This window comes from Ctenopharyngodon idella, chromosome 22 (genome assembly GCF_019924925.1).
Source record: "Ctenopharyngodon idella isolate HZGC_01 chromosome 22, HZGC01, whole genome shotgun sequence".
In the NCBI taxonomy this organism is placed as follows: domain Eukaryota; kingdom Metazoa; phylum Chordata; class Actinopteri; order Cypriniformes; family Xenocyprididae; genus Ctenopharyngodon; species Ctenopharyngodon idella.
The window spans coordinates 16,966,443-16,993,609 of NC_067241.1; the positions used below are offsets into that span (position 1 = coordinate 16,966,443).

At 41.3% G+C, this 27,167-nt stretch overlaps 2 protein-coding genes and 1 long non-coding RNA gene across 16 annotated transcripts in view; 1 reads left to right on the plus strand and 2 right to left on the minus strand.

Moving 5' to 3' along the window:
- Nucleotides 1-12,732, plus strand: part of LOC127505468 (transposable element Tcb1 transposase) — a 35,470-nt gene extending 22,738 nt beyond the window's left edge. For 2 of the 11 annotated variants that reach the window (XM_051881041.1, XM_051881040.1), the window contains 10 exons: nt 5,270-5,551; nt 5,665-5,985; nt 6,622-6,927; nt 7,098-7,394; nt 9,678-9,785; nt 9,965-10,014; nt 10,108-10,173; nt 10,460-10,519; nt 11,579-11,635; nt 12,433-12,732. In XM_051881041.1, the coding sequence (XP_051737001.1) occupies nt 5,270-5,551; nt 5,665-5,985; nt 6,622-6,927; nt 7,098-7,394; nt 9,678-9,785; nt 9,965-10,014; nt 10,108-10,173; nt 10,460-10,519; nt 11,579-11,635; nt 12,433-12,543 (1,658 nt within the window). In that variant the 3' untranslated portion in view covers nt 12,544-12,732. Of the gene's footprint in view, nt 1-5,269; nt 5,552-5,664; nt 5,986-6,621; nt 6,928-7,097; nt 7,395-7,996; nt 9,100-9,677; nt 9,786-9,964; nt 10,015-10,107; nt 10,174-10,459; nt 10,520-11,578; nt 11,636-12,432 lie in introns of those variants that run through there. The other 9 variants (XM_051881042.1, XM_051881048.1, XM_051881043.1 and 6 more) reach the window with 8 other exon arrangements.
- The window catches only part of prelid1b (PRELI domain containing 1b), a 38,931-nt gene extending 11,764 nt beyond the window's left edge, over nt 1-27,167 (minus strand). The window contains exons 1-6 of one of the 4 annotated variants that reach the window (XM_051881056.1): nt 27,065-27,167; nt 26,295-26,401; nt 16,288-16,513; nt 15,511-15,624; nt 15,219-15,297; nt 12,785-15,010 (exon numbers count right to left, since the gene is read on the minus strand). In XM_051881056.1, coding sequence (XP_051737016.1) covers nt 14,919-15,010; nt 15,219-15,297; nt 15,511-15,624; nt 16,288-16,513; nt 26,295-26,386 — 603 coding nt within the window. In that variant the 5' untranslated portion in view covers nt 26,387-26,401; nt 27,065-27,167 and the 3' untranslated portion in view covers nt 12,785-14,918. Of the gene's footprint in view, nt 1-12,784; nt 15,011-15,218; nt 15,298-15,510; nt 15,625-16,287; nt 16,514-26,294; nt 26,402-26,886; nt 27,010-27,064 lie in introns of those variants that run through there. The other 3 variants (XM_051881059.1, XM_051881057.1, XM_051881058.1) reach the window with 3 other exon arrangements.
- LOC127505475 (uncharacterized) lies at nt 309-4,301 on the minus strand. Its single transcript, XR_007927708.1, has 2 exons — nt 3,712-4,301; nt 309-1,327 (listed from the first exon to the last, which is right to left on the minus strand). It is a non-coding gene; the product is annotated as an uncharacterized LOC127505475 (long non-coding RNA).

Sequence of the window (27,167 nt, forward strand, 5' to 3'; positions counted from 1 at the left end):
GTTTGTGCAGTACTTCTGCTTTCATTTCTGTAAAAAAAAACTGTTTTCTATGTGAATTGTATGCGTCCTTGCCGAATAAAATTATAATTTTTTTCATAAAAACAGACCTTAAACAGAAGATGAGGTTTTAGATAGTTGGTGTGACGTCTTCACTGTTTTGAGTCGACTAGTGAGACTCTTGATTGCGCTTAAGATTTGATTAACTGTAAAGACATGTCAGTGTAATAGTTTTGGATCAGTTAAAGTCTGTTTCTTGTGCGTGTAGGAAACTTTTTCCTCGTCGAAGCAGAGACCAGGAGACGTTGGGATATCTTTCAAGCAGAAGTTACTCTTTATTGAGAAACGTGCTGTGGGTCGCTGTAGTCATCCAAGTCCAACCAAGGCAGTGTACTTGGTAGTTCATATACATTCAAGGGGGAGGGATACATAGAGTAGAGGTGGAGACAATCTAAACAAAGCATGCAAATGCAGTGCAGGAATCAGCCCATTCCCTACATTTCCCAGCCATGATCTAATCAGCATAACGGTGTCATTCAAATGTATACGTGCTAATCCACTCAGTCTGACAGTATGGCCCATACCTTTACATTATCATAGAGACAAAGGCACAGCTGTATCTTGAGCCAAATGGTTAGGAAGTGCATGAAGACAAAAGGTTAATGTTACAGACACCTGGGCTGCCTGCCTTGATCTCCTTAAATTGTCATTATCTTTACCTCAAAATGTTAAATACAATATACTTCACCTTAATATTTCATGTGAGGTTATGTCAGGATGTAGGATCAGCAGATCTTAAACAGATTCTTAAATTTGTAATCCCACAGTCCCCCCTTTGAGAGTTCTAATAACTCTCACATAATACAAATTTAAACCTTCTTAAATCCCTTCTTTAACCTATGTTTGTTAACATAAGTCCCATCTTCCAGTCATGTAACTTGTAACCGATACAGGCACATACATCTTATTCTATGTCGTGTCCAACATTTACATAAGTGTTGTTCTTTAACTTGAGTATACTGTTGACACACATATACAACACAGGGTGGTAATATGTTGTATAAACTACATGATGACACAGAAAACCATGTAGCATAAGCGTGGAAGTCCTAAAAGTCCATGGCGCCTGAATAGCTGTGGAGTCTGTTCCCTGTAGAGTCCATTTCCAATGCATTTCCATGTTTGTCCCAAGTTGCTCAGATGATTCTTTGTCGTTGTGCAACTCCGAGTTGCTCAGATGACTCTGTCTTCATGAAGGTTGTTCATGGATATCTGAGGTGATGCTTTACACCAGGTGCTGCTTATGAGCCGTCATGGCATATACACATACCTGCAACACAAGAAAACAAAGAAACAGCAGACTAGCAGTATTCATGCATAGACTTTAGTACGTTAGACCTCTGATGATCGTATAGTTTTATGTCTAACTCTTATCATAATAAACTTCTAGTGATCGTATAGTGGTTTTGTTCCTTTTTTTAACCTAGTCTTAATCAATTTGACACCTATAGACCAGTAAGGTGGGGATAAACTACTGAGAGGGGGAAACCTATGAGGAAGTCTTCACCACAGGGTTGGCCCCCGAGGCCTGTTGCACTTCGGTTCTTCCCTGGGCTCCTCACTGGTCTGTGTGTCCTATTCTCTCCCTGTAGTTAATTTGTAAACTTTACTGTGCTACATCTCCATCTTCCAATGAAACATCAGTCATAGCAGACATCATAACCCACAGAGGATGGATAAGTGAATGGAGTGTGCTGTAGCATAACATTTAAGGCTGTGAGTGTACTTAACCAGTGTACCCCAAATGGTGGAAGTGACAGTCAACTTTCTTTTGTTCAGAATGAGTCTTTCAGCTTTCTTGTAGATTACTGGGGAAATTAAGCACTCACGGCCCAAATGGTTAGCATGTCAGTAAGCTGTTGCTCCAAGTGTTTGGAGTAGAGGGGAGGGGCAGTTTCAGTGTAGCAAGCAGACTGAGTAGGAGCTGAGTAAAGCTGTTAATTTCTTTAAATGTCTTTTTGTTTTTCCTACACTCTTTCATCCAATGTCCAGGTTTACCACAGTAATGACAACTGCCTTCTCTCTTAGGACATTTACGTTTCTGTTGTTTCTCTGTGTTGACCTTAAAGGATGCTGCTGCAATCTTTACTCTTGTCTTGACATCCGAGTCTCTTTCCCAAATAGCTAACCGATCTAAGTTGTTTTGCAGAGTTCCATTGGACCATGTGAGGTCTAAGAAAGGCAATGCATTTTTGTATTCTGATGAGAGCCCATCAAACCACATGCGGACCAGTGGTCCATTATCCTTTAACACCTTCTCTGGAGTGTCTGCTATTCCACTGTATGCTGCAGCTGACTGACAAAATCTTTCAGTGTACTCACTTACAGTTTCATCCTTCTTCTGTACACAGCTAGTGATCTTTGACCAGTCCACCTTTGGTCCAACAAGGTTCTGTAACACTCTCAGAACTCCTTCTCTCAATTCACCTTTGCTGGAATGCTGAAACTCAGAATTATTTACAGCACTTTCAAAATCACTGAATTCTGACTCTTTCAGGATTTGTGACATTAGCTGGGTGACTTCAGCTAGGGACATATCATAGAGCTTCATTTTCCTGGACAACTCTGTCCTAAACTCAGAAAAATTTCTGTGCACTGATGGCAAACTCTCAGCAAGTCTTTCTATGTCTTCAGGACCTAGAGCTGTACTGACTGCTTGTAACTGCAGCATGGGGGTTACAGATGTAACTGTGTCAACCCCTTTTACCCTACTCTGAGCCTTTTGTCTCGCTCCACACACTTCAACTGCATTTACATCTTTATCCATGAATCCAGTATTGCTATTGCCCTTTAGTCTACAGAAAGACTGTAAGTCAGGATAGCTTTCATCTGACTGTTGGTCTTTTGAGTCACAATTGGTTGAGGCTTTGTTAAGGCCCAACTTCTGAGTGAGACGAGACACTCGAGTGTGCAACTGTTTGTTCTGCTTTTCTAACTTAGCAATACGTTGGATTTGTTCTTGTGCAATGGATAGAGTAAATTCTCTGTGGCAGCAGATAATGCCCTTCATATTTTTCTTCCGAATACAAGCACCAAGTACCTTTTTGCATTCTTCAATAGACCAAACTTTTTCTGGATGAATCCCAAATTTCTTTGTCAAATCTAATCTGACTGACTCAGTAACTATTGAGTCCATGTGCTTTCCTAACAATGATTTGAACTCACTATCTGTCCATAAAGGGGTAGCTAGTCCACCTTTCTCAGTTGTTGGAATTAGTCTAGCGTTCTTTCTCAACATTTTGTAATGTCTTTCTGGCACAACAATACACTTCAACACTTCCCTGACAGAGCAGAGGTTAACCTAGTTAATACACATCGTAATATATTCAGCCTTCTCTGGTGAGCAGAGTAGAACCAACTTGCTTACACACTGTAACAGTTGTAACCTTCCCTGATTAAACAGAGGATAAACAACCTTCCCTTATAAAGCAGAGGATAAAACTTCCCTAACTTTACAGAGGATAAACCAATATTAGCATGTAAAGCTAATCTTCCCTGCCTAAACAGAGGGTAAACTTCATCTCTAAAAGAACATTTTTAGAGGATAACTTAGTTAACCAAACCCTACAGCTGTCTGTTAACTCTTCTCTGACGGCGCAGAGGATAAAACTTGGTACTGGTCTTAATGGTTCTTTTGGATAGAGTATCACTCACCAACCCTTTGGTGTACAGGAAAATTCAGCTTGGATCTTCTTTTGGATCAGATCTTTGTTGTGCTTGAAGTTTCAATCAGGATTGAGGTGAGAAGCTCTATCCGGGTCACGGCACCAAAACTGTAGGAAACTTTTTCCTCGTCGAAGCAGAGACCAGGAGACGTTGGGATATCTTTCAAGCAGAAGTTACTCTTTATTGAGAAACGTGCTGTGGGTCGCTGTAGTCATCCAAGTCCAACCAAGGCAGTGTACTTGGTAGTTCATATACATTCAAGGGGGAGGGATACATAGAGTAGAGGTGGAGACAATCTAAACAAAGCATGCAAATGCAGTGCAGGAATCAGCCCATTCCCTACATTTCCCAGCCATGATCTAATCAGCATAACGGTGTCATTCAAATGCATAGGTGCTAATCCAATCAGTCTGACAGTATCGCCCATACCTTTACATTATCATAGAGACAAAGGCACCGCTGTATCTTGAGCCAAATGGTTAGGAAGTGCATGAAGACAAAAGGTTAATGTTACAGACACCTGGGCTGCCTGACTTGATCTCCTTAAATTGTCATTATCTTTACCTCAAAATGTTAAATACAATATACTTCACCTTAATATTTCATGTGAGGTTATGTCAGGATGTAGGATCAGCAGATCTTAAACAGATTCTTAAATTTGTAATCCCACATGCGGCATATAAAAAAAAATGCAGATAACACATTCATTAAAGAAATGATAGAATATTAGTGCTCTTAGTGCAAGTCGTCTAAACCAGTCTGCAGCTTCCTAATGTCTATGATAATACGGCAAATTCTATGATAATAATATTATTATTAATAATATTATTAGTTACTATTACTCCACTAGGTCTAAAATATATTGAATGTTTTAATCCCCTGGATCACGCTACAAACACGATGATCTTAACTTTATTCATTTTTAATTTACTATTAATAGTAAATGTGTACCTCAAATGTGTATGGCTGGATTCCATAAAACATACAGTATATAAGACAATACAACATTTACTGTAGGTGTCATAAAATTTACTGATGACTTAATTTGAGAAATCTTCTGATTTGGCTGTGAGATTCACCGATTTTGGGTGTGTAAGATATGATGGATTCTGTTGTCCAGTTGGCATTTTCCGAAGCACCGTCTAGTGGCATTACCAAAAAAGCTTCCGAGTTTCGCTTCTTGGCTTCTATACTCTTTGCTCATAGTCTCACTGGCATTCATGTATTTATGCAGGACCTACAAACACTAAACCTTAGGTGTCACATTAGGGCAATTCACCCTATCTGAATGTTTATTTTAGTGTTGAGTTTTTTTTATGGAAATACAGATATCGGATCGTGATCAGTATAATGTAAATATATAAATAAAATAATTGAATGAATGCAAATACTGAAATGAGATCTACACTTCTTTTTATTTAGTATTTTATTCAGCTCATGTTTGTGAGTAGATGTTTCAGTTCATCTGAAGAGACTAGTTTTTGGTGAATGTGTAGAAGGAAATAATCCTATTTCAGAAGGTTTTCTGTGTTTTGTGTTCGTTTAGGCTGCATAGAAGATTTGGCTTCTCGAATCATCGAATGTTCTCCAGGAGAGTCTGTGCTTCTGCGCTGCAAGGATAAAAACTCACAGAATAAAGACATCCAGTGGTGGCGCTCAGATATACTAGATTCACAAAAAAACTTAGTGGACGTCATTAAGGACCAGCGATATAAAGACAGAGTTCAGAATCCCGGGAATCTCTCACTGTCCATCACTCGACTGACTGTAGACGACACAGGATCATATTGGTGTAATTCCGCTGATCCAGTTCATCTATTCATTGAAGGTGGGAAATCCTTGTGTTATTTTAATAATAATACATGCAGACCGACCATAAACCACATAAAATCAAATAGTTAATGTCTGTAATAATCAAATATGATTATATTGTGTTTGCAGGTTGTTCTATATCAGGGAATGAAGCATCAGAGTCGATCAGCAGATATTCAGGGGAATCAGTGTTTCTGTCCTGTTTGGTCAAATGCAGCACTCGTCATGATCCAGACAACGTCAGATGGAAATTACCAAACAACAGAGAAATAAACCAGACGACTAAATCTACTGAACTGAACGGACTCTATCAGGGCAGATTTCACATGTTTGATAAAAAATCAGGAAATTTCTCTCTGCTGATTCCTAACCTGACGGAGAAAGATGAAGGACTGTATTCATGCAGGATTAATGAGAATCAACACAAGAGCTTCAATCTCACTGTTAAAGGTAAAGAAATGATGAATTCAAGTGATTTTGTGTGAATCAAGATGCTTTGCAACTCAGATTGTCTTTTTGGATGGAGAAGGAAATTTTGAGTTCTAAAACATTTTTCAGTTCTATTTTAAGTCAGAAGAGGTCATTCCTCATTTGACCCAACTGAAGTTCACAATCTCAGCTAAAAGGGAATGTTCTCAGAATGTTCTGGCAATGTTCTCTCAAAGTCCTGTACAAACGTTCTTCCTGTAACGTTAATAGAACATTTGTTCAAAGTTATCTGGTCTTAAATTATGCTTTCAAATCATTAGCACCAAAACATTTATACATCATTTATGGAACTTTTTTATTTTTAGAAAATTTATAGTTGGTCGTTTTTAAAACATTTTCAGAGAACATTCAAAAATAACATTCTCATAATGTTTGAAAAATGATGAAAGGTAATGTTCAATGTTCTTCCAGTAACGTTAATAGAATATTCGTTCAAAGTTATCTGGTCTTTAATTTTTTTACCTTTATTTTAATAACCTAAAGAACCTTTTTCCCTTATAAAGAACTTTTTTTGCGATGGAAAGGCTCCATGGAACCAATGATGGCAATTAACAACCTTTACTTTTAAGAGTGAAACACAAGTGTCTCTTCCTACAGGATGCACATTATCAGAGACTGAGAGCGACCCTAAAATGAAGTACCCAGGTGATTCTGTACTTCTGTCCTGCTCATGCAAAGACCCAAAAACCAAACCTGGGGGCTTCAAATGGACTCATTTAGACTCCAATGGGGCCGAGGTGTCCAATGAAACTTTACGTTACAAAGCCAGAGTCCACATGTTTAATAAGACAACACCATCAAATCTGTCTCTGCTGATATCCAATCTGACTGAAGACGACCAGGGGATTTACAGATGCACAGTTAATAACAAAACATCCACTCATACCAGCCTCACAGTTAAAGGTAAGACACGTTCAACTTCCTAGATATTTGCTTAATACAGAGCTTATAACGTCAGAATTTCATGATAAAAAGTCGCAATTAGCTTTTTTATTCTGTGGTGGAAACAAGCTTCTGTATTAATTGTTTGCGCACTAATGGTTTAACTCTTGAGTTATTTTGTCGTCCTGCAGGCTGTGTTTTATCCAAACATCCAAACACTACCATCTCATATCCAGGAGAATCCGTGATGCTTCCATGTTCCTGTGAAGATCCAAAAACCAAACCAAAACACGTTGAATGGAAGCGTGCAGCTTCAAAAAAGTCTCTGGTTTCAGATGCTGAAGATGTCAGCGGACGCTTCCAGATCCTTAGAGATTCTCCTCATAATCTCTCTTTATGGATCTCAAACCTGACTGAGGCCGACGGGGGATTATATGTGTGTACAGTCAATGGAAAACAATCCAGAAGCATAAATCTCACTGTTAAAGGTAAAACACATTCAGAAACTTTATCTGCTTGAGGATGAAACAGTTTGCCTAGAAGATTTTTTAGCGATTCCCCCAAGAAACTTTGCGTTTCGCTCACAAAATGTTTTGCGTTCCCTCAAGAAACTCTGAATTCTGAGAAATTCTGAGAAATAAAGTCAGTATTGAGAGATAAAAGTCGCAATTGCCTTTTTATTTTTCATTTCGTGTGGGAAACATGCTTCTAAGTTTACATTTAAACTCGGAATTGCGGGAACAATTTTTTTCCCTCGAATTGTGAGGTATAATTACTTGCAATTGCATGGTTGACATTAATTCCATTATATACGTCACCTTAAAATACAGTGCAATACAGTCACAGTGCATTTCAGATGATAAAAATCATGACTTACAGTGGGTACGGAAAGTATTTAGACCCCCTTAAATTTTTCACTCTTTGTTATATTGCAGCCATTTGCTAAAATCATTTAAGTTCATTTTTTTCCTCATTAATGTACACACAGCACCCCATATTGACAGAAAAACACAGAATTGTTGACATTTTTGCAGATTTATTAAAAAAGAAAAACTGAAATATCACATGGTCCTAAGTATTCAGACCTTGCTGTGACACTCATATATTTAACTCAGGTGCTGTCCATTTCTTCTGATCATCCTTGAGATGGTTCTACACCTTCATTTGAGTCCAGCTGTGTTTGATTATACTGATTGGACTTGATTAGGAAAGCCACACACCTGTCTATATAAGACCTTACAGCTCACAGTGCATGTCAGAGCAAATGAGAATCATGAGGTCAAAGGAACTGCCTGAAGAGCTCAGAGACAGAATTGTGGCAAGGCACAGATCTGGCCAAGGTTACAAAAAAATTTCTGCTGCACTTAAGGTTCCTAAGAGCACAGTGGCCTCCATAATCCTTAAATGGAAGACGTTTGGGACGACCAGAACCCTTCCTAGAGCTGGCCGTCCGGCCAAACTGAGCTATCGGGGGAGAAGAGCCTTGGTGAGAGAGGTAAAGAAGAACCCAAAGATCACTGTGGCTGAGCTCCAGAGATGCAGTCGGGAGATGGGAGAAAGTTGTAGAAAGTCAACCATCACTGCAGCCCTCCACCAGTCGGGGCTTTATGGCAGAGTGGCCCGACGGAAGCCTCTCCTCAGTGCAAGACACATGAAAGCCCGCATGGAGGACTCCAAGATGGTGAGAAATAAGATTCTCTGGTCTGATGAGACCAAGATAGAACTTTTTGGCCTTAATTCTAAGCGGTATGTGTGGAGAAAACCAGGCACTGCTCATCACCTGTCCAATACAGTCCCAACAGTGAAGCATGGTGGTGGCAGCATCATGCTGTGGGGGTGTTTTTCAGCTGCAGGGACAGGACGACTGGTTGCAGTCGAGGGAAAGATGAATGCGGCCAAGTACAGGGATATCCTGGACGAAAACCTTCTCCAGAGTGCTCAGGACCTCAGACTGGGCCGAAGGTTTACCTTCCAACAAGACAATGACCCTAAGCACACAGCTAAAATAACGAAGGAGTGGCTTCACAACAACTCCGTGACTGTTCTTGAATGGCCCAGCCAGAGCCCTGACTTAAACCCAATTGAGCATCTCTGGAGAGACCTAAAAATGGCTGTCCACCAACGTTTACCATCCAACCTGACTGAACTGGAGAGGATCTGCAAGGAGGAATGGCAGAGGATCCCCAAATCCAGGTGTGAAAAACTTGTTGCATCTTTCCCAAAAAGACTCATGGCTGTATTAGATCAAAAGGGTGCTTCTACTAAATACTGAGCAAAGGGTCTGAATACTTAGGACCATGTGATATTTCAGTTTTTCTTTTTTAATAAATCTGGAAAAATGTCAACAATTCTGTGATTTTCTGTCAATATGGGGTGCTGTGTGTACATTAATGAGGAAAAAAAATGAACTTAAATGATTTTAGCAAATGGCTGCAATATAACAAAGAGTGAAAAATGTAAGGGGGTCTGAATACTTTCCGTACCCACTGTATATTCCTGAAAATACTGTATTTATTTAAAGTTATTTAATAAAAGGGATAATGTATAGTCAACTGGTCATTATGTCACCTGATAAAAAGTCTGTATTTTTGTATAGCGCTTTTCACGATACGCATAATTTCAATTTACAAAGCAGGAGATCTGTAATGTTTTTAACCTTTGCTTGAACCTTGGAGGCGTCCTTAAAATAATATACATAAAGGGTAGTGAAACACTTTCGTTATTTTTTAACTTTAAGCATTATGAGGACTTCTTCTGTGTGTGTTCTGCAGATCCTCTCAAATCCTCTGAGATCAGTCCTCTCAAATACCCCCTGATGTTTCTGATCTGTCTGATGCTGCTGGTCCTGACTGGATTCATCTGCTGGAGATATGCACAGGGTATGAACACACAAAACCAGGTTATTTTCTGCAACACTCTTAAGTTTAAGGGAAACCTAAAGGCGATCTTAAGAGAAAATTACACTTTAGGTGGTTTATGCAACTGAGCACTGCTCTAGAGTACAGTGATCACAGAAAAAAATCAGCTAGAAATAACTGAAGTCATTATAATCTTACAGCAAAAAAGGGAAGGAGAGGAAGCCGAGTGACCCCGAGACCAGATCATCAGGTGACTGAACTATTCATAATCAGATCACGGCATAAATAAAATATTCATATCTGAAATAAAACGATGTTTGTGTGTCTAAACTTGTGTTTGTAGGATGATGTGACGTACTCCACTGTGATGCAGATTAACAGTGGAAAACCTGCAGAAAACCAACAACAGGTACTTAAACACAACAGTTTTATTTCACCACTGTAGTCTATTTTATCTGAGTATTTCTATTTTGGGAAACTTTTACTTTTAAAAAGCATAATATCGTACTTTTTACTCATATTTATATTAATATCATATTTAGGTTGTGAACTAAATCTGCTGTAGAAGTGTATAAAAAGTATTATGTATAGGTTTTGGTAATAAAAAGTTTGTTTATTAGCAGATTAATACATTATTAGTGCTGACTTGCCTTTGCATGTTGCAATAATATGGTGAATAACCTGTCTTCTCTCAGGATGATGTGACTTACTCAAGCGTCAAACACATTAAACGGGGAAAAAGGACTCGTAGAAAGGTGAGTGTTGGATTTTTATGGAAGCTTGTTTCCGACACGGAATAAATATAAAAAAGGTAATTGCGATATTTTTTATTTTTTTTTATTTTTTTTTATCTCACATTTCTGACTTTTTTCTTGCAATTTTGAGTTTATATCTTGCAACTGACTTTTTATTTTTTTTGAGTTTATATCACAATTCTGACTTTATTTTTTGCAATTTTGAGTTTATATCTCACGATTCTGACTATTTTTTGCAATTTTGAGTTTATATCTTGTAGCTGACTTTAGTTTTTGCAATTTTGAGTTTATATCTCACGATTCTGACTATTTTTGCAATTTTGAGTTTATATCACAATTCTGACTTTATTTTTTGCAGTTTTGAGTTTATATCTCACAATTCTGACTATTTTTTGCAATTCTGAGTTTATATCACATTTCTGACTTTATTTTTTGATATTTTGAGTTTATATCTTGCAAGTCTGACTATTTTGCAATTTTGAGTTTATCACAATTCTGACTTTATTTTTTGCATTTTTGAGTTTATATCTCACAATTCTGACTTTATTTTTTGATATTTTGAGAGAATATATTTTTGCAATTCTGGTTTTATTTTTTGCAATTTTGAGTTTATATCTTGCAAGTCTGATTTATTTATTTTTTTTGCAATTTTGAGTTTACATAATTCTGACTTTATTTTCTGATATTTTGAGGTTATATCTCACAATTCTGACATTTTTGCAATTTTGAGGTTATATTTCACAATTCTGACTTTATGTTTTGCAATTTTGAGTTTATATCTTGCAAGTCTGATTTTTTTTTATTTGCAATTTTAAGTTTATATCTCAAAATTCTGACTTTATTTCTCGCAATTACTTTATTTTTACCAAATTCGAGTTTAAAACTCGCAATACAGAATTTTTTTTTATCACAATTGCAGGAAAAATAGTCAGAATTGTGAGATAAAAATTCCATGGCGGAAACAAGATTCCAGAGGTTTCAGACATGAACATCAGTGTAAGTGCAGAAAGGTTTGTTTGTAGCACGAGTGTTTGTGTTAAAGAAGGCTTGTGTTTGTAGGAGGAGGAGGTTGTTTACTCTACTATGGCAGACGTGAGCAATGGCAGATCTGCTCAGGTGAGTGTGCGCAGCTTTTGGACACACTTATTTAAATTCACATTTTTCATGATTTTTAAAACCGTTTGATTTAAATGCTTGAAATTGTAGCCAAATATAAAATGTGCATACATACACTGCAAAAAGTGTTCATCCACAGTATTTTTGTCTTGTTTTCCAGTACAAATATCTAAACATTCTTAAATCAAGATAAAAATAAGTGCATTGGAAATGAATGGGAGACGAATTTAATCTAGTGGAAGTGTTTGGTACTGCGCCCAAACAAACTTTTACTGAAAGCTCATTTTTTAAGATATCAACCTCAAATTTGGAACACAGCTTCTTTAGATTCATGGCTTTGATTTTTTTTTTTTGTGCAGCTTTAGAGTAAAACATGTTTTGGAAAATATATATTTCATATAAAATTTTAAAATAGTATTTGTGCATTTTTCATTATACATTTCGTTATAAGTTTTATAAAATTCACTTTCGTCTTCTTTAAAACTTCAGTCTGTGCTTGAAAGCATTCAAGATTTATGACAGTTTAAGCTGGAAATTTCATTTTCAGGTCTCAAAAAGTGAATAAATGGATTATAAACTACTGCATAAATATAATTTAGTACCATAAAATCCCCTAAAAATACAAAACATTACATTAAAACTATCAAACTAAAATATAGTACATTAATTTCATTGAAATAAAAATTTTTGGTCATGTTTGACCGCCACGCAAGCAGCACCAGAGGGTTAAGCATAATTTGATGTTGTATGTCCATATGGCAAAAGTATAATTGTGTGTGCGTTTATTATCTCTGCAGGATGATGTCACATACACATCTGTAGTGTGCAGCAAATCTCACAAACCAAGATCCCTACAGATGAACACTGAGGCCACCGTCTACGCAAGTGTGCAAAAAGATAAAACATGACACACTTACCAAAAACAAACAGAAAAAATGGCTTTTATGCAAGATTATTATTTTTTGTCATTTGAAATAAAATACATTTTCAATGAAATACAGTAAAAAAAAAAAAATTAAACAATTTTAAGGCAATATTTTTTATTTTCATTAAGTTGATGTCGATGCTACTAAAATAAAGTATGTTTAAAACTGTCACAGCTTGTAATTGTAATTATTCTCTAAAACTAAATGTAATTATTCTCAAGAGTTTCGTCATTTGTTTCTTTATTTAAAGAGTCCATATCTCATCTTTTCAAACAAAAGCAAAGTTGATACAATTACAGAACAGTGAAATATTAATTTCCACAACAATATTCCTCATTCTGAAACATTTCCTGACATTTCACACTAAATCATTGGTTCAGGAATGCGATTACAAACATATCTAAATGAAGCAAAACAAATATTACAACAAAACATAGTTTAATAAGTTAAACAAATGCTCAAAATGATATTGTTCGGTGCTTTATAAATTGTAATCCATGGTGTTTTTTCCATATTATTACTAGAAACTAATTAAAACATTAGCAGAGTCAGAGGCACAGCTTTAAGTTTATCGCTTTAAACTTGTGACCTGAAATTCGATGAATTATTTTCCATAAACTGATGATAAGTGATTTGATTAAATGATAATTATCACAGTATATGAACTATAACCTATAAAGCTTTACTCAGAAACACACACTGCAGCGGGACGGTGTCAGTTGTACACAATTGCAAAGTATCTTTCCCTGAGTTTTCATTTCTAATAAATGAAACTTCTAAACAAACATGATTTATTGATCAGAGCTGCTCTTCATCTGTTCTGATGCACAACGCCAGTCTTCTCTTACCTGAGCTTTACATTAAACAAGGTCACATCACAGGATGCTTCTGGGTAAGATGTTTGATTTATGGGTGAATCTCATGAAAACATGTTCAGGTCACGGTTCACCACAAAATCAAAAGGATTTTATTCTATGACCATCTGGATTTTATGACCATTAAGAATTGTGAATTGTGACTTTCAGTACATTCCTCCAAAGTTTCTCATCGAGTTCTTTATCATTCTTTTTAAATTATATATTATATTTTTACATTTAAATTAGCATAAATTAAAGGCAGTGCACTTATTACAAAGTATAAATACTTCACAGTTAAAATAAATTTTTTGTATTGTCGTCATATGGAAGCACATTTCTGCCACATAAGAAAAAAATCATGACATAAAATGTTGAAAGTGACATGACATAAATCATATTTAGGAGATGGAAAGTCAAAATTATGACTTAAAAAGTCAAAATTGACAAACAGTCGAAATTATGACAAAATTTATAATTATGAGAAAAAGTTGAAATTGGCATACTAAGTTGAAACTTGAAAAGTTGAAGTTGACACAAAAGTCATAATTCTGACACAAGTCGATTATGACATAAAAAGTTGAAATTGACATAAACAGTCAACATTATGACATCAAAGTCATAATTATGACATAAAAAGTTGAAATTTACATACTAAGTCAAAACTGACGTAAACAGCTGAAATTTACATAAAAATCATAATTATGACATAAAAAGTTGAAATTGACATAAACAGTCAACATTATGATATCAAAGTCATAATTCTGACATAAAAAGCCAAAATTGTCATACTAAGTTATATTTAGGAGATGAAAAGTCAAAATTATGACTTAAAAAGATGAAATTATAACATAAAAGTCATAATTAGGACAAGTCGCAATCATGACATTAAGTACTCAATATGACATAAAAAGTCGAAATTGACATACTAAGTCAAAATTTACAGTTTAAATTGACATAAAAGTCATAATTATGACAAAAAGTCGATTGTCATAAAAAGTCAAAATTGACAAACAGCTGAAATTATGACAGAAAAGTCATAATTATTACATAAAAAGTCAAAATTGACAGTACAGTAAGTCGAAATTGATACAAAATTCATAATTATGACAAAAAGTTGATTGTCATAAGTCAAAACTGACAAACAGTAAACAACATAAAAGTCATAATTATGACAAAAAGTCGAATTTGACATCAAAATTTTGATTTTTTATCATAACTTAGACTTTTTTTAATCTCATAGATATGACTGTCATAATTTCAAAATTTTATGTCATAATTTTTCTTTGTATTTCATAATTTCGATTAAGCATGTCATAATTATGACTTTTAATGTGTTTTTTCTTATTTGGTGTAAATGAGCTTCCATACAGTCTTGAGAATTATCATAAAAATAATCTCATGATGCAAAACATCTTAACTGTCCTGAAAAAAGGCTTGATTTTCTTGTGACCAGGATCTGTTACCCGACAGGTTTCATGAAGTCCACTCTGTTTATATTGATCAAATGTATTGCTGGGGTTTCTGGGCTTTGGAGGCTGAATTCAGGTTCTTGTGTTTCTCTGCAGAATCTCCATGAGATGCGGTCGATGCGTCTGAATCGAAGGACGCACAGAAAACATGATAATACTTTCTGTCAGATTTAACACTGATAAACACCAATGGAAAGAGGAACTAACACTGATATTACTTGATTTAATCTTTCATTTACACACATAAAATGCAACATTTCATGTCTTTATATCTTATCAGTCAAGATGGCCTTGAGAGTTCATATAAAATTTATATAAATATATTTCTTACTCTGTAGATTTGACAGCGCGTGCTCCAAACCCTTCATAGCTTTCGCCTGATTACTCCTGAATCTGGCCAAACCAAACTCCTACAGGAAGAAGAAGAGACACACTATTAAGGTTTAATGCTGACAAGAGCGACATTTCACACCAACGGTTCTCTGACACGCTAACTTTAGGTCAACTTCCAATCTCTAAATATCTTTTCTCTTGCTTGTTTTTCAGTGTTTCGGCTGTTGTTGTTGGCGAAGGCAGAAAGTTGACAGGAAATGTTTCTGCTGATCACACGGCTGACGGATTACCTGTATCGGTCTGGAAAGGCCGAAGAGTCCTGATGAGATCCAGGCTTCTCTGGTGATCCGCGTCCAGACAGGCCGGTCCTGCTCGCCGAGAAACACACAACGCTCCACCACACGCTGGTAAAACACACACACGCTTACGTCACGCGTGACCTTTCCAAAGTGATTACGTAATGCCTGGAGCATCACAGAGCAGTGCAAGTCGAGCATTTGTGGTTAAAAAGTATATAATTTTTTATTTTTTTTAGAAAATGTCCGATGGTTTCTCTAGATAAGACTCTTATTCCTCGTCTGGGATCATGTAGAGCTCTTTGAAGCTGCACTGAAACTGACATTTGGACCTTCAACCCGTTGAACCCCAGTGAAGTCCACTATATGGTTTTCCTCAAAAACCTTCATTTCTTTTCGACTGAAGAAAGACAGACATGAACATCTTGGATGACATGGAGGTGAGTAAATGATCAGGAAATTTTAGTTCAGAAGTATTGTCAATGGATCTGATGTATTCTGGGATGTTTTGTGGTGTAAGTTGGTTCGTGTCGCTCTAAAAACATTCATCTGGTTTCATCAAATCGCTTCACAACAGCATTATTTAAAAAGATGGTTAACATGAACATGATCTTCAAGTTCTGTCAATCCCTCACTGAATAACTGCTCATTTGAACTGAAGTTTGACTAAATTTTAGAAACACAAGCAGCATTTCCAAGTATCTACTTCACGTTCATGTCGACCATTTCTGAATACAGTGTAAATGTCATTATGTGTTTGTTGTCGTTTACCATAAATGTAGCGTGATTGACGTTCCAGGTCAGCGTGGTGAGGCTTCTGTTTCCGGGGTCGACGACAGAATCCTCGATGATGTAAACCGTACGCGACAGATTCCCCGGGAAGACGCGCTCCGCCCAGCGAGGCATGCGATTGGTCTTCGTGAAGAGCCGCCGGGACAGGAGGCGGTTGTCTGACGTCACCTCGCGAAAAACTACATCCTCTGTCAGAACGTGAGTGCTGAGAGGAACACGGTAAAAACATGGTAAAAACATTCACCTTCTGCGGGGGGAATTGCAACATTACAAACTTAGATTTGAAGCAAAACATCAGTGAAAATCAGACCAACAGAGAAGACTGTTAAAGAAAGGGAAAGAACTACAATCCCATGATGCACTGCGAATGACAATCAAATTGAAAAATTTAAAATATAAATATAAAACTATTGATGTTAATTATGTATGTAGAAATATTTTATATCTTTTATTGCAAAATATGCATAAATATATATATATATATATATATACCCAGCAAACACACAATGTTCCCCTAATGTTAGTATTTGGTTATTATTTTGCAACCATAAAACGATGTTCCCAGAATGCTGCAGGGAAGTTATTTTTAAATAAACTAAAAATAACTTGTACAGAATGTTCTCTAGTGGTTATTTTTAGGTAATTTTTTTATAACCATGTTGACTAACCTTTAAAAATTAACAGTCATTTTGTTTTAATGGCTAACATCTGTTTAATGATCTGTTTATTGAATAATTACGTATAATTAATATAGATACGAGAGTAAACATGATTTTACATGCCTAATATAAGAGAACATGATGTTAATCAAGAAGTTTTTGTTTTGTTTACGGACAGAAGAAAAAGAAGCAAAACTAAACTGTACAATTCAGTGGTAAGAAATAAATACTACTTTAAGTCATTAGTTTATTCATATTTTAATGTGTAGGAATAAATTTAATAAAAAAAAAAAATAAAAAAAAAACATAGATTGTGTTGAAGTCATTGTTATTTGGTGCTGAAGAAATCTGGGTACCCTGAGAAATCTAGTAAATCTTACATATTAATGGACAAATTTATTCTTATTTAATCTTCCATATGATGGTTGATGTGCTCGGATTATTTTTATATATTAAACAATAAATAAAAACAAGATATGGTTTAGATTATACTGATTATAAGTGTCCATACATCCATCTTCCATACCGCTTATACTATACTGGGTGTGCTGGATGATAACTGACGTACAGCGGGGTAATGATATCGGAGTAAAGGTTAGGGGAATGTTCTGGGAACGTTAGACTAACGTTAGGGGACGTTAAAATAACGTTCTACAAACCAAAAAATAATGTTTTATGTCTGTTAAGAAAACTTTACTGGCTACACAAAAACAAACCTTTAAAAAAACGTTCTAAGAACCAAAAACTAACATTCTGGGAACATTAAAATAACGTTCTACAAACCAAAAACTAATGTTCAGTTAAGAAAACTTTCCTGGCTAACCAACAACAAACCTTAAAAAAGAACATTCTGGGAACCAAAAATTAACATTCTGGGAATGTTATAATAATGTTAGGCAAACGGTAAAATAATGTTAAAATAATGTTCTACAAAGCAAAAACTAACGTTTTATTTCTGTTAAAAAACACTTTCCTGGCTAACCAAAAACTAACCTTAAAAAAGAACGTTCTCGAAACCAAAAACGTCTCGGTTACGTATGTAACCCTCGTTCCCTGAAGGAGGGAACGGAGACGTACGTCAGTAGTGACCGACGAATTGGGATATCGCTAGAGAGCCCTATCAGCTTCGAGTGAACTACAACAGGCCAATGGAGTTGGCGTGCGATATTTGCATAAAGCGCACCGCCCCCGCCAGGTGGTATAAATAGGGGAGCAGATGCAATCGCACTCTGTTTTTCGCTGAGGAGACAATCTAGTCCGCACTACAGCGAGGGTACAGCAACTGTGGCGACGGGACGTACGTCTCCGTTCCCTCCTTCAGGGAACGAGGGTTACATACGTAACCGAGACGTTCCCTTTCAGTCGGTCACGTTCGACGTACGTCAGTAGTGACCGACGAATTGGGATCCCAAATAAAGCGCCACAGTATGAACCCCTTCCAGTGCCCAGCGCAAGCTCTAGCCACCCGGCGCACCAGTGGGACGGGGAAGGGGGCGAGCTTACGCCGAGAGAGTCTACTGCTGTTCCGATATACCCACTAAGTAAACTAGACTACACTGGGGAAGCGAACCCGTAGGGGACGCTGCGGAGACCACTACCCACCCGTAGGGGAGGAATTTACGTGGAGAGTACACATATGGACTGGCCGTGGGCAGTACGCATATGGAGTCCCTGGGATGGCTCCACCTGGGTAGGGGGAGACTCATCTGACAGGTGACAGCAGAGCTGGCTCTGCTAGGGAAAGACACGGGCTCGCCGTAGGGAGTTGACCGTGGACAAATACACACATGGGACCGCTCACGTGGAGGGGTCACGACATGTGGAACCCAGCCAAACGTCAACGTCGGTGACGGAGGTTTGGCCTGGCATCAGACACTCCGCAATGTCCGAGCCGAAGGGGGAGGCGGAGGAACTCGACAGGGTTCGCCAAGCGGGGAACTCGACTGGAGTAAAAAGGATGCACGTATCCGGCCCAGGGGGCGGGAGTGGCATTGCAAGCCGACACTAGAACGGGCTCTTCGCGTCTACCGGCTGGTGGAAGCGAGTACACGGGAAGATACCGGTTCTACACGAAGGCTATAGAATCTAGCGAACGTGTTAGGTGTCGCCCAGCCCGCAGCTCTACAGATATCTGTCAGCGAGGCGCCGTGCGCCAGCGCCCAGGAAGAGGCCACTCCTCTGGTGGAGTGGGCTCTCAACCTGAACGGGCAAGGCACGCCCTGGGACTCGTACGCCAGGGCGATGGCGTCCACTATCCAGTGGGCCATCCTCTGCTTGGAGACAGCCTTTCCCTTCTGCTGGCCTCCGTAACAGACAAAGAGCTGATCTGAGGTCCTGAAGCTTCGCGTTCTGTCCACGTACAGGCGCAGCGCGCGGACGGGACAGAGCAAAGCTAGGGCTGGGTCTGCCTCCTCCGAAGGCAGCGCTTGCAGGTTCACTACCTGATCTCGAAAGGGAGTGGTAGGAACCTTGGGCACATATCCAGGCCGGGGTCTCAGGATAACGTGAGAGTCACCGGGCCCGAATTCCAGGCACGATTCGTCAACCGAAAATGCGTGCAGGTCCCCTACCCTCTTGAGCGAGGCCAATGCAACCAGGAGGACGGTCTTTAGGGACAGTACTTTTAACTCGACTGATTGCAAAGGCTCGAAGGGACGACCCCGGAGAGATGTAAGAACCAGGGTCAGATCCCAAGAGGGTACAGAGGGGGGCTGGGGAGGATTCAGTCTCCTCGCCCCCCTCAAGAACCTGACGATCAGATCGTGCTTCCCTAGCGATTTACCATCAACTGCATAGTGATGTGCGGCGATAGCGGCAACATACACCTTGAGGGTGGAGGGAGACAGCCTTCGCTCCAGGCCCTCTTGCAGAAAGGAAAGCACGGTTCTGACCGAACATGATCGGGGGTCCTCTCGCTCTGGTTGAGAGGAACACCATTCGACGAATAGGTTCCACTTCAGCGCATAGAGGTTCCTCGTAGAAGGAGCTCTAGCGGAAGTGATGGTGTCTGCGACCGCTTGCGGGAGATCACTCAGAACCTCCGCGTCCCGTCCAGGGACCACACATGGAGTTTCCACAGGTCGGGACGCGGGTGCCAGAGGGTGCCCCGTCTCTGAGTCAGGAGGTCCTTCCTCAGAGGAATGGGCCAGGGAGGTGCTGTCGCGAGGAGCGTGAGGTCCGAGAACCAGGTCCGAGTGGGCCAATATGGAGCCACTAACAAGACCTGCTCCTCGTCCTCCCTGACTTTGCACAGGAGCTGTGCGAGAAGGCTCACTGGGGGAAACGCATATTTGCGTAGGCCCTGGGGCCAGCTGATTGCCAGGGCATCCGTGCCGAGCGTGCCGCCGGTCAGGGAATAGAACAACTGGCAGTGGGCAGTCTCCGGGGAGGCGAACAGATCTATCTGTGCCTCGCCGAAGCGCTGCCAGATCAGCTGGACCACCTGGGGATGGAGCCGCCATTCGCCCGGAAGCGGAGGCTGCCGTGAGAGCTCGTCGGCTGCACGGTTGAGCACGCCTGGGGCGTGAATGGCACGAAGCGACCTCAGATGCTTCTGACTCCATAGCAAGAGATGGCGGGCGAGTTGCGACATACGGCGGGAGCGTAGACCACCCTGATGGTTGATGTACGCAACGGCCGCAGTGTTGTCCGAGCGGACCAGTACGTGCTTGTCTGTCAACAGCTCCTGGAAGCGGCCCAGTGCAAGACGTACTGCTAGCAACTCGAGGCAATTGATATGCCAATGCAGTTGGGGCCCCGTCCACAGACCCGATGCTGCATGCCCGTTGTACGTGGCCCCCCACACCGTGGCAGAGGCATCTGTGTGGACCACAGCATGCCTGGACACTTGTTCGAGGGGAACTCCAGCCCGCAGGAACGAAGAGTCTGACCACTTGGTGAGGGTGCGACAGCAGTTCGGTGTCACGGGGACACGGAACGTACCGCGCTGCCACGCCCATCTCGGGACCCGGCCGCGGAGCCAGTGTTGAAGCGGCCTCATATGAAGCAATCCGAGCGGCATGACTGCGGCTGCGGATGCCATATGCCCCAGGAGCCTCTGAAAGAGTTTCAGTGGGGCCGCCGTCCTGCGCTTGAGCGTACTCAGGCAGGTCAACACTGACTGGACGCGCTCCTCGGTGAGGCGCGCAGTCCGGGCGACCGAATCCAGTTCCATACCGAGATAAGAGATCCTCTGCCCGGGGGAGAGTTTGCTCTTGTCCCAGTTGACCCGAAGACCCAACCGACTGAGGTGAGCTAACACCATGTCCCTGTGTTCGCACAACTGCTCCCGCGAGCTGGCCAGGACGAGCCAGTCGTCGAGGTAGTTGAGGATGCGAACGCCCTGTTCCTTGAGCGGAACAATGGCCGCCTCCGCAACCTTCGTGAAGACGCGGGGCGACAGGGCCAGCCCGAAGGGTAGGACTTTGTACTGATATGCCCGACCCTCGAACGCAAACCGTAGGAAGGGTCTGTGACGAGGCAGAATCGAGACATGAAAGTACGCGTCCTTCAGGTCGATCGCTGCAAACCAATCCTGGGGACGGACGCATTCGAAAATGCGCTTCTGCGTAAGCATCTTGAACGGCAGCCTGTGAAGGGACCGGTTCAGGACACGCAGATCCAGGATTGGCCGTAGCCCACCGCCCTTCTTTGGTACAATGAAGTAGGGGCTGTAGAACCCTGACTTCATATCGGCTGGAGGGACCGGCTCGATTGCATCCTTCGCCAGGAGGACAGCAATCTCCGCCCGGAGAACAGGTGCATTGTCCAGGGACACCTGAGTGTAGTGGACACCCCTGAAGACCGGGGGACGCCGGGCGAACTGAATCGCATAGCCGAGTCTGATAGTGCGAATGAGCCAGCGGGACGGGCTGGGGAGCGCTATCCAGGCTTCCAGACACCGAGCCAGCGGGACCAAAGGCACCACAGACGCACCGGGGGTGGGGCAGCGAAGCAGAGTGCTGGAACCCGACTCGGACGGCGCAGCGGCCCGAAGTGGGGTCAGACTCTGCGAGGTGACAGTGTGAATGGGAGACGGCTGGGGGGCGGCCTCAACCATCACACTGGGACCTGCTGGCGAAGTGAGAGTGGGCTGCGAGTGGCAAGGCGGAGCCTCGCGCGCTGACAGCCACAGTCTCTTGTGACCTGGAGGATTGGGAAACTGCTCTTTTTGTGATGAAGTGGGTACCGCTGGACTCCGGAGAGCCAGCGGCGGGACAGACAATTTCACAAATTCCCCCCGGCCCTCCTCCGGGGGTGGGAGAGACGATGGAGTCCTCTCCCGAAGAGCAGGAACCTTCCCCTCCAGGTCGCCCGTCTCAGGGTCGCGTCTTCCTCGACCTCTTGCCACCTGGCTTGGCCTGAGCGGGCTGGGCGCCGCGTCCGCGACCGGCACCCTGCTGTTTGGCTGGTGTAGGCTGCTGCTTTGCCAACTTAGCAGGGGCGGAGGACGACGCAGGCGGGCGCCCTCGGCGACGAGCGGGCTGAGGCTGTGCTGCCGGCGGCGGGGTGGAGGCAGCAGCGGACCGCCGGGGCAGGACGTGTTTGATAGCCTCAGCCTGCTTCTGGGCGGCAGAGAACTGCTGGGCGAAGCTCTCTACCGCGTCGCCGAAAAGGCCGACCTGTGATATGGGGGAGTCCAGGAACCGATATTTGTCGGTATCCCTCATATCAGCAAGGGTCAGCCAAAGGTGGCGTTGCTGGACCACAAGCGTGGCCATCGCCTGACCAACAGAACGTGCCGTCACCTTAGTCGCCCGGAGGGCGAGGTCCGTGGCGGCACGCAGCTCCCCAAGCAGCTGCTGGTCAAGACCTCCCTGGGGCATTTCCATCAACGCTTTTGCCTGATGAACTTGCAAAAGGGCCATGGCATGCAAGGCAGAGGCAGCCTGTCCGCAGGCTCTGTAAGCTTTCTCTGTCAAGCCTGACGAGAATTTACAGGCCCGGGATGGGAGACGCGGCTCACCGCGCCAGCCAGAGGCCGTTGGACACAGTTGCATCGCAACAGACCTCTCGACTGGGGGAATCCGCGTATATCCCCTAGCCTCCCCGCCATCCAGGTTGGTGAAGGCGGACGAGGGACCAGGTCTCGCACGAACGCTATAGGGCGTCCGCCAGGACCTGGTCACCTCATCATGCACCTCCGGGAAGAATGGCATCGGGGCGGGGCGCTGGGGACCAGCGCGGGCCGCCCCGAGGTATCAATCATCAAGCCGAGAAGGTTCGGGACACGGTGGAGGGTTCCAGACGAGCCCGACCTTCTCGGCAGCCCGGGAAAGCATAGCCGTCAACTCAGGATCAGGCTCGGACAACGCTACGGTCCCGGAGGGAGGTAACGCAGCCGAGTCTTCATCTCCCGAGGACTCTTGCTCACCTTCCGATGCCGCGATCGACATGCAGTCATCCGCCGGTGCTCCGAAAGAAACGGCTGGTCGCTCCGTAGAGGGACCAGCACGCTCAATCGGCAACACCACCGGTTGCAGTGAGGTAGAGGGGACAGGGGCCCGCGGAGCGGTGCTCGGCGGGGAAGCCCTGACCGTGATCCTCAGATCACCCTGCCTACACGCCGGCGCACCGTCACCTCGGCCGAAGCCAGAGAAAACGGCGGCACGGGGCATAGGGGAGGGGACCCCCGCTCCCTGAGAACCAAGGAACGAGAGTCTCGATCTCAACACTGCAATAGTCATGTTCCCACAGTGAGAACATGAACTATCCACAAAAGCTGCTTCAGCGTGCTGAACGCCCAGGCACGTGATGCAGCGATTGTGGCCGTCAGCGGGGACCAATGAACGACCGCATCCAGTAACGCACAGACGAAATGACATCTTGAAAAAGACGCAGGGTTCGTCTGTGAAGCTCTTTTAGGAGGGGAAAAATTCAGCTCTCTTGTGCTGAAGCACACAGGGAGTGTCACGATGTGTTCGGGTACACCACTCCCCGAACACAACGGAGGAACCGGCCCAAATCGCAACAGACCACAATGCTGGGAAATGGAAATTGAGTGCTGTGAAAACAGCAGTTGAGAGCTTTAAGCTCAGGCTCCTCGGGAAGCTCGCGACCTCGCTGGAGTGCCGTTGCACCAACACAAGAAAAAGAAATTTTCCTTTTTTTTAGCTTGAAGAATTCACTGAAGTCTGAAAGCTGGAAACACACTAGATGGCTCCGAAGCGAAAGACAGAGTGCGATTGCATCTGCTCCCCTATTTATACCACCTGGCGGGGGCGGTGCGCTTTATGCAAATATCGCACGCCAACTCCATTGGCCTGTTGTAGTTCACTCGAAGCTGATAGGGCTCTCTAGCGATATCCCAATTCGTCGGTCACTACTGACGTACGTCGAACGTGACCGACTGAAAGGGAACTAACATTCTATGTCTGTTAAGAAAACTTTCTTGGCTAACCAAAAACAAATGCTGAAAACTAACGTTCTGGGAATGTTATAATAATGTTAGGGGAAAGGTAAAATAACGTTAGAATAATGTTTTACAAAGCAAAAATTAACTATTAACTATTTCTGTTAAGAAAACTTTCCTGGCTAACCAAAAACTAACCTTAAAAAAGAACATTATGGGAGACAAAAACTAACTTTCTGGGAACATTAAAATAACATTAGAATAACGTTCTACAAACCAAAAATGAACGTTCTATGTCCGTTAAGAAAACTTCCCGAACCAAAAACAAACTTAAAAAAGAACATTCTGACAACCAAAAATTAATGTTCTGGGAATGTTAGAATAATATTAAGGAAACGTTAGAGTAACGTTAGGGGAACATTAGAATAATGTTCTACAAACAAAAAACTAACATTCTATGTCCGTTAAGAAAACTTTCTTGGCTAACCTAAAACAAATGTTGAAAAATAACATTCTGGGAACCAAAAACTAATGTTCTGTTTCCGTTAAGAAAACTTTCCTGGCTAACCAACAACAAATCTTAAAAAAGAATATTCTGGGAACCAAAAACTAACGTTCTGGGAATGTTATAATAACGTTATAATAACATTAGAATAACGTTCTACAAACCAAAAACTAATATTCTATTTCCATTAAGAAAACTTTCAGAACCAAAAACAAACCTTAAAAAAGAACGTTCTGGGAACCAAAAATTAATGTTCTGGGAACGTTAGAATAATATTAAGGAAACGTTAGAGTAACGTTAGGGGAACATTAGAATAATGTTCTACAAACCAAAAACTAACATTCTATGTCCATTAAGAAAACTTTCCTGGCTAACCAACAACAAATCTTAAAAAAGAATATTCTGGGAACCAAAAACTAACGTTCTGGGAATGTTATAATAACGTTATAATAACATTAGAATAACGTTCTACAAACCAAAAACTAATATTCTATTTCCATTAAGAAAACTTTCAGAACCAAAAACAAACCTTAAAAAAGAACGTTCTGGGAACCAAAAATTAACATTCTGGGAATGTTATAATAATGTTAGGCGAACGGTAAAATAACGTTAAAATAATGTTCTACAAAGCAAAATCTAACATTTTATTTCCATTAAGAAGACTTACCTGGCTAACCAAAAACTAACCTTAAAAAAAAGAACATTCTGGGAACCAAAAACTAACGTTCTGGGAACGTTATAATAACATTAAGGAAACGTTAGAGTAACGTTAGGGGAACGCTAGAATAATGATAAAAATCTAACGTTTTATTTCCGTTAAGAAAACTTTAATGGCTAACCAAAAACAAAAACCTTTTGGGAATGTTCTGGGAATGTTAGAATAACATTAGGGGAATGTTAAAATAACGTTATAATAACGTTCTACAAACAAAAACCAACGCTCTGTTTTCGTTAAGCAAACTTTCCTGGCCAACCAAAAACTAACCTTAAAAAAGAACGTTCTGGGAACCAAAAACTAACGTTCTGGGAACGTTATAATAACATTAAGGAAACGTTAGAGTAACGTTAGGGGAACGCTAGAATAATGATATATAAATAAAAATCTAACGTTTTATTTCCGTTAAGAAAACTTTAATGGCTAACCAAAAACAAAAACCTTTTGGGAATGTTCTGGGAACGTTAGAATAACATTAGGGGAATGTTAAAATAACGTTATAATAACGTTCTACAAACAAAAACCAACGCTCTGTTTTCGTTAAGCAAACTTTCCTGGCCAACCAAAAACTAACCTTAAAAAAGAACGTTCTGGGAACCAAAAATTGATCACAAAACAAATCGTTTTGCTTCTCAAGGAAATGTATGATTTAAGAATGTTTATATATTTGGACTGGAAAACAAGACAAAAATACTGAGGAAGAACATCATTTTTGGGGGTGATTGTGACGGGGTGTGTTTAATTTCAGGTCTGTACCTGTATGGGTTCGGGTATCTCTGCCAGAACGCCGTCGACACCAGCTCCCACGCGCTCTTGATGTCCGTCTCACTGAAGAAGTGCTTCCCCATCACATACAATCACATCTGTGACAGACAGACAGCTTCCTCTTTCAGCATTTTTACCCTAAATACTATGATTATTAATTATGCTGGTATTTAATGATTATCTTATTCATAGATCATGATATTTACATGGCACAAGTGAAAAAAAAAAATTGTTTTTGTAAATGGCAGAAACTATGGTATTTTGGCGGAAAAGTATGGTTACCATGGTGATATTCTCAAAAACGTCGATCAAGCGGAAGTTGATTTAGCAGATATAAACACAGCGGTACCGGATAAAGCCGGATGATCCACCGGGCCACACAGAACCAGACATTAACAAACACACTGACCCTGTGAATGACCAGAGCCTTTATATAGCTTATATGATGACAAAATCATGTTTAACGGTATTATCGTTTATCTTCCGTAATCCGCTTTAGCGAAGAAACAACCTACTATTTTATAGCGGAACTTCCTCTCCTTTAAAATGCGATTTAACATTAATTACAGTTCTTAAATTATACCTGTTTATCTCTTCTTTTAATGTCTCAACATTGTTATCCGCTCATTGCTCAAATAAAGCCATCAGCAGCGCGCGCAGACACACACGAGCGAGGCAAACAAATGAGCGCGAATAATCCCGAATAAACACGAATACAGACGGTAAAGTATAAACGTATTTTACTTAGTAAATTCACTCACTGTGATCCTGCAGCTCCGCTTTAAAATCACCGACATCCGCTGCATTTCCGCCCTCTGCGCGCGCGTGCGTGCGCGTGTCCGCGTCAAAAGCAATAAGAGTAAA